Below are 7,500 nucleotides of genomic sequence, written 5' to 3' on the forward strand. Positions count from 1 at the left end.
TAAGCCTGGATGTGGAAGTGCTGTGACCAAGTGATTGTTGAAAAACTTTTCAAATGTTTATTTACATAATTTCCACCAGCTCACGCGCTGTGTGGAGATAACTCCAGCTGGTCGGCTCTTGTAGGGCTCGTGTGATAGCATTAACCAAAGTTGGACAATATAAAGTACTGTGTTTTTGTAGTGTGCTGAGCTATGGCCTTTGCTGGGTGCAGCATGTAGCCAGTAGGGTAAATGGTCAAAAGTAAGTACATGGAGATAACAGATCAGTGGTCAGCACTGTGTAAAACCCCTGATATTGTTTAAAAGTGGTAACTATGTTGTATGTTATATGAGTGAACCTATGGAATCACATATTCCTGCCAATATTTTATATGAAAGTATCAACCACACTCTATTGTGCTGACAGCAGATCCGATGCCTAGAACATGCTGACAATTGATGATTTACTCTTCTCTGCTCTCTACAATTTTCTCTGGAACTATTAGTTCCTTTTGTCTCTTAAGCAGTCTGAAGTGTACCTCTAGCTAGTACAGACATGCTATTCTCTGCTCTCTTTCTGTGATTTATCACAGTTTTCGTTTTCACTTGTTATTGTAGGGTGGTTAAACTGAAAAGTTAGCTGATTTGATATCATGGAGTGCATACATATAGGGGTTTTGAATGGTGCTGGTGATGTATGTAGCCTCACAACTATTTCTTTAGTGTCTCATGAGGAGTAGATAGATTTGTGGGTCTTACTAGGGAAAGAGGTGGGTGTACTCTGCCAACACCAGCATTATTCACACCTGCAATTCTCTCATGCTAAAATTTCATCACAATATTAAGTAATGTTCCATCTTGAGCTTCCTGTGGATGACCTAGATTTCCGCAGTCACTCAATGAGTCGTAAGAACTGATTAAATGTCTGGTATTTCTTTATAGCAAAAGTTATGGTCACTGAATTGCAATAACCTAATGTGATGATTAGTAATTAGATAGGAATATTAACATGTGGGATGTTTAATATTTAAAATAGTGTTGAAAATGAGGATCCCATGGTATGATCAAAGTTAGAAATTGAAGCTGCATAACTTTGCAATATATTTTGTTGTATAACTAAATGTACACACCTAGTAATGGAGAAAAGATTTTAACCAAAATATTTACAGCATTTGTTAGTTCTTTTAATGATATTCAGTGACTAACAGATAAAATGGAGCTTTTAGAAGTAGATATTGCCATGTACTTACATACACTCTGTGTTCAGACACCCCAGACCTGGCATGATTAATATGGGAGTGGATCTACCAAGAGCATTTAATTAGAAGCTGCATCTTGGGAAGATAATTGTGTATTGTATTAATATGAATAGATGGTATAGAAAAGAAAAGTGTTAGCAGCATGAGAGTAATAATTAAGGGTGTGGCAATCCACAGACACCCTTTGAGTACTGAGGCTCTTATATACTTGTCCCATCACCCTGTGTACATTATAATATTGTGGCTCATTTTTAATGATTCAGTTGCTGAAGTATTATATGAGGTTTTTATTTCATTGTGTCTTGAATAGACATACACTAGAAATATACATAGTTTCATGGTATTAATTAATGAAACTTTATTCTCACATAATGCATCAGTTACTGAGTCTCAGATTTTTATTATGAAGGAATACTTTGGCTGTAAAATCAGCTGCTTGTTTTTACAAGAATCAAGTTGGCCTTGGGTGCAATGCACACATCAGGAGCTCATATGGGTTCTCATCAGGCACATGTGCAGGGCCCACAGTCATAGCTTCTGGCATCAGGGAGGAGTTGGGGGTGTTATGATACAGCTTTTGCAGTTCACAAATAGATATTCTTTGATTATATCAGCTACAATGCTGTGTTTGTGCAAGCAGGTATTGTCTTTTCCATTCATTCCCTGGGTGCCAGTCTTGTACTTCATTGGCTGGGTATATATATATGGCTGCCAACTTCTGTAATGTTTTGCTGACTTCATACACAATTTTTTATGCATTATGTTTTGAGATCTGATTTTTGTAAATTATTCTTATCACAGTTTGATGCCAGTTTGGCATGGTAGGCATATTATCTTAGTTCTAAGCATCTTTTTTTTTCTTAGAAAATTTCTAGTAAAGATGACACTCCATGTTGTGTTTTATTCTCCAGCATATTATTATACTCATAATAGTTCACCTAATGCAGCAATATTGCTACCAACTTTGTTGGACCTGTGCATAGTATGAGGGTATCTGAGAGCATTGATTTAATGACCACAGCTATTCAAAATTATTTGGATGGTTGAAGAAACATTATGCATCTCATTATATACAACTCAAACGTATTGACATACAAACAGAGGGTATCTTTATGCCACATTTAATTATCAGAAGTGATGGTGTGGTGGAAATCCATAGTAAATTTACTCCCTCGGTATAGACATAGGTGAGCAAAGAACTTGATGATGCAACCTGAAAATATACATTCCTACATTGATAAGTATTTGAAAGACCATAAACCTAAAAGTACGATGGGCAGTACTATGTACTATGTACATAAATTGGTTTTGCTGTTCAGCAACATGTGTACTGCAATATGATTTTTTTTTATAAATAATCATATATGGAAGGATGTGGGAAGAATACAACTAGCCTGTTGAATATATTTCAATGTGATTCACAGCTCTGGAAATCACATAAATCTAGATCATGAGGAATTGAAAAAGGAATGTTTAATTGCACCATAACCCAAAAATTTAGTTAATGAAAACCATAAGTTAAAAAAACATATGCAATACAAATTCACAAACAATTATAAATTCCAAAAACATAATTTTTGAACCTAATTTAAAAAATCATTTAACACCAACAGCTGTACATCTCTAACAGAACAAGTGTTGTATAGCAAAGCAAGTGTTATACCCAACATTACTGGTTGTTTTCTCAGATTTTAAACACCTGTTATATGACACACTTTATGATGAAATAAACTGCCTGTTTCTTTCAAAATATATTGCACACTTAATGTCATCATTATCAAATACCCATTTCTTACATCAATTATGTATTAATATTTATAATGAAAAAAAAAAACAATATGAATTCTTTAAAAAATGAAAGGCTTCCTAGTATTTACAAATATTGAATGCAACATGCGGTCAGCACGTGTACACCTTAATAATGGTTATAATCTACACACAACAGGAAGTTCACACAAAAGTAAGAATAAGAAAACAGGCTCTGATTACAATACTGAGATAAAATGCAACTCCCATTTCCCTTGCATTAATTAACTCGTTACTTCTATAGTAATAATCTTTAATTCTATATTCTAGGTAACGAGATCAAATGAAATATATTATTAGATAGCAGGGGGGAATATATATATATATATATATATATATATATATATATATATATATATATATATATATATATATATATATATATATATATATGTATGCCTTGTGCTATGGCACTCACAGTCATAAGCACAGGTCTCTTCCCTCTTTCCCATGTTTTCATTTATTTTCATTAAGGATGAAATGTCTTTCATATGTGTTTACGAAATCTTCTATCCCACTGAGTATGAAGAACAAATTAAGCTGATATGGGCTCTTCACTACAATTTTTGTTTACACAAACATTGATAAATTGTCAGATAGCACATACAATCTCACAAAATAGTAAAGCACACATGAAATAAAAGACAGACGCAAATATGGCTCAAGTGTCAAAACACTTGAATGAAGAGGATCGTGAAAAAGGTGCACTTCCCTGCTTAGAAATAAAATTAATCTTGGTGCTTCTCTGATAGCATTAGTGACTGTTCCGGAGACCTGTCGAGCATTTTTATCCCCATTTACAACAGGTAAAGCTACTCAATGTCATAAGGCATTAGAAAATCTTAATTTTGGAGCGGCACAAAAAAGTTTATGCCTTAAGAAATGCAATGGAACATTTTGTAATCCTGCCATGTTCCCTCCCCAAAAAGATGATCCCTTTAAAGATGCTGTTAACAATTACTCCATTACTTTGATCATGAAATTAGGAAGTAGGTAACATCAACTAAAGTAAAGAAATAAAAATGGGTGGTGATTCGAATGATAATGCAACCAATGACTAAATAATTGTGATAATAGTTTTATGATTAGCAGTATCTTTATTGATATGTGCATCCTTGAGAGAGAGCGAGAGAGAGATGGCATCTGAAAATTTCCTTTTCTTATGGAATATCGATGGATGAGAAGCAGAGAAAGAGGGGGAGCAGGGGTGTCGTGTGGGGGAATTGCATACTCCATCCCCGCACCCCAAGGCATGGCTGTCCGCCCCCAAGATCCTGGCCCCCTTAAGGATATTGAAAATATTTTAATTGCACAAATTTATTGTCACATATTATATCAATGCAATGTTGTGAAGATACAGATAAATTTGTTTGTGCCTAAACAAGCCATTTGACAACCAAGCAGTGAGTATAAGCACTATAAGTAAAGGTCCAAGTAATCATCATTAAGGTATACGGAGGCCTCATTAAAAAGAATGAATACGACAATTGTACCGATAAGTTGGTGCATTAGAATGAAAAACTGATTTCTCATACAATATCAGCTATACTGGTGACGCTAACAATTCACAAGAAGTCCTTTGAGAGAGCGAGCGAGGTCAGTAGGCAAAAGTTGACAAGCTTGAAATCTAGATGGCGTTCAAATGTCGCATCTTATTTTTTCAGCAAGAGTTCCACCACAAATGTCACAGATGCGAGTACAATACCTAAGAGGGAAAATATATATAAAGTGATTATACAAGTAAGTGACGTGTTGATAGATTAGCATGTATGCGTTATACCAACTACAGCTTATCCAGAGTGCCATAAGGATTACAGGTTACCCAACTTTGGCCTTTTGAACTACAAACTAAACCAACTTTACATACATCACTATTATAGGTTAGATATCATTTCCTCTTTACCTAACATACAATAACCTAACCTAACTATTATTGCTTATTTTCCAAAATTCACCGAGAAAATGGAAGATACCAAATGAACATGGGAACTGGCGAACACCACAACTCCCCTACAAGAACGATGCAAAACTTTAAACTATAGAAATACAAATTTTACCTCCCTGACCGGGACTCGAAATTTGTATTTTTATATTAAAATGCGTTACTGCATTCTATCATCTTTCTCACTTTGAACTATAGACCTATATATCCATCAAGAAGGCAAACTAAAATAAAATGTTTGGAAAGGAGATATCAAGCAAGCAATTTAGATCCAGAAAGGGTAGATCATTCTTCTCAAATCTCTGCATCTATTATAAGGTTTCTGAGATATTGCAACAGTAAAGCTACTGGATAGATACTTGGCTTTCAAAAGGGCGCCAAACAAAAAAATGTCACACAATAGACTGAAATGGAAACTGGGACACAGGTGGGATTAAAGAAGAACTCGAATGTATGAAGGACTTAATACATAATAAAATAAACAGAGTAATAGGAGACAGGAAACTACTACACTAACCCAAGGATCAGTCTCGGCGTTAACTATTTCCTTCAACGATTTGAGGTCGAACATATCTGAATGTTTTCGTGTCAAAATCCCCCACCCCCCTCAAACAAATTGAAAACTTGGCCAAATCAAATTATAACTGAAATGTGGAATTTGACACTACAAATGCCACGTGAACAGGTATGAAGAAAACAAATGCCGACCTCGAAATCAATTTAAGTTAGGAGAAGCAGCTTTATACACGTAGAAAAAGAAAGAGACGTTAAAATAATTGTAACGGGAACATGAACCCAGAGGACTACGTAAATGTCAAAGTCCACAAAAAGCTACCACTACATTTTCCAGTCCAATCATATTTTTAAGTCTCTTCCCCGGCTCTCAGCTCTGGTATTTACTCTTCTAGAAGACCCCTACTTTTTCTCCTCCTCATTCATTCACTAAGAAGTCCTCTCCCCTTTACTGAAATGCACATTTACTAACCATTTACTTTTCTTTTACTTTTCTTCTTCTTCGAAATCCTCCACTTATAAATATCACCGAATATTTTCAATCTCTTTCCTCATTCACATTCTCCGAAGCGTCACCTGTTCTCTACCTCTCCACTCTCTCCCTTCAAGCTCCCCTGTCCCATTGCCCAAGAAACCTTTCCAACGTCCTCCTCACCATAAAACCTTCCCGATGCCCTCCTCATAAAACCTTCCCGACGTCCTCATCAAGAAACCTCTCCGACGCTCCCCCCCTCCCTACGAAACCTCCCCGTGACCTCCTCCCCATGAAACGCCCCTGAAGTATTCTTCCCCATGAAACCTTTCCGCCATTCTCTTCCCCATGAAACCTTTCCGATATCTTCCTCCCCATGAAACCTCACCGGCGTTCTCTTCTCTAGGAAACCTCCTCCCTGACATCCTCTTCCCCAAGAACCCTCTCAAACGTCCTCCTCCCCACGAAACCTCTCTTCGCCGTCCTGTTCCCCACCAACCAGTTCCTGTCCCTCCTCCCCAGCAACCCACTCCGACGCCTCCTTTACCTACCTCCAGCATAGAGCGAGAAGACCCCGTAAAAGTCCTTCATTTCGAGCGGCCGGAGTTCGGGGACACTGCTGCCCAGAGACGCGCTGACGGTGAGGCAGTTAGTAGCGTTGGGGGTCTGCTGGAAGAGGTGGTAGTTCAGGATGCCGAATTCTCTTAGGCCGCGGATCCTGCCAAGAAGGAAGGGGAAAGGAAAGAGGGATAGATTGGGAAGTGAAGAGGGGAAGGGGGGGATAGGGAGCACGAAGGGGAAAAGGGAAGATGGGGAATGGCGTGTGGAATTGCAAGGAAGCGCGAAGGAGAAGGGGGGGGGGATGAGATGAGATGAGAAGAAGGGTAAAGGGAAGAGGGAAAAGAGAAGCGTATAGAGAAGAGGGAGAGATGGTAAGTGGAGAAAGGGGGGCAGGGAAGGGTGAGGAAAGAAAAAAAGGAAAGATGTGGAAAATGAAGAAAGTGAAAAGGAATATGGAAAAGGAAGGAATTGAAAGGTGAGAAAAGAGTAAAGAGGAAAGGGAAGGAAAAGCGAGGAGATAGGTGAGAAGCAAATAAATAAAAAATAAGATAAAAGAAATAAAAATTAGCATTTGCAATTTGTTAAGGTCCTTATCCTATCTTATGTCCATGACTACTCACATTCGATCAATTTTGGGTTTGAGAGGAGAGCCTTTGGGAAATCCTAGGGCGTTGCTCGTGCCGCCCAGCAGCCCGTCCGCCGACTGGAACACTCCGCAGTAGCCGTACTGTGCAGGGATATATTTCAACATGTTGACATAGCTGTGAGGTTTTGTAAAATATATGTGAGCCCAAAAGAGGGACTAAGATTGGGGTGAGGATAATGTATGTTACCTCATCCTTTTGAGATGTACGTAACCACTTGTCTCAATAAACTCGTCAAAGTCAAATGTGCAGGGGATCGAAGGAGAAAAGGCAATGTTGAGTAGTTGCTAAAACTCTAATGACTATTGCATTGATTTCAAGTCG

At 37.8% G+C, this 7,500-nt stretch overlaps 2 protein-coding genes across 2 annotated transcripts in view; one reads left to right on the top strand and one right to left on the bottom strand.

The window, feature by feature from the left end:
- The window catches only part of Dmtn (transmembrane and coiled-coil domain 2 protein Dmtn), a 27,919-nt gene extending 25,790 nt beyond the window's left edge, over positions 1-2,129 (top strand). The window contains exon 12 of the mRNA XM_086542118.1: positions 1-2,129. This exon is cut by the window's left edge and continues 724 nt beyond it. The gene's annotated coding sequence lies outside the window, so the exon portion shown is untranslated.
- A 2,236-nt stretch (positions 2,130-4,365) lies between these two features.
- LOC122252128 (glutamate receptor 2) overlaps positions 4,366-7,500 on the bottom strand; it is a 7,981-nt gene continuing 4,846 nt past the window's right edge. The window contains exons 9-11 of the mRNA XM_043014462.2: positions 7,153-7,259; positions 6,523-6,689; positions 4,366-4,749 (exon numbers count right to left, since the gene is read on the bottom strand). Coding sequence (XP_042870396.2) covers positions 4,697-4,749; positions 6,523-6,689; positions 7,153-7,259 — 327 coding nt within the window. The 3' untranslated portion in view covers positions 4,366-4,696. The remainder of the gene's footprint in view (positions 4,750-6,522; positions 6,690-7,152; positions 7,260-7,500) is intronic.

Source organism: Penaeus japonicus, unplaced genomic scaffold (assembly GCF_977035675.1).
Source record: "Penaeus japonicus unplaced genomic scaffold, GWHDUDI00000001_assembly GWHDUDI00000001, whole genome shotgun sequence".
NCBI lineage: Eukaryota > Metazoa > Arthropoda > Malacostraca > Decapoda > Penaeidae > Penaeus > Penaeus japonicus.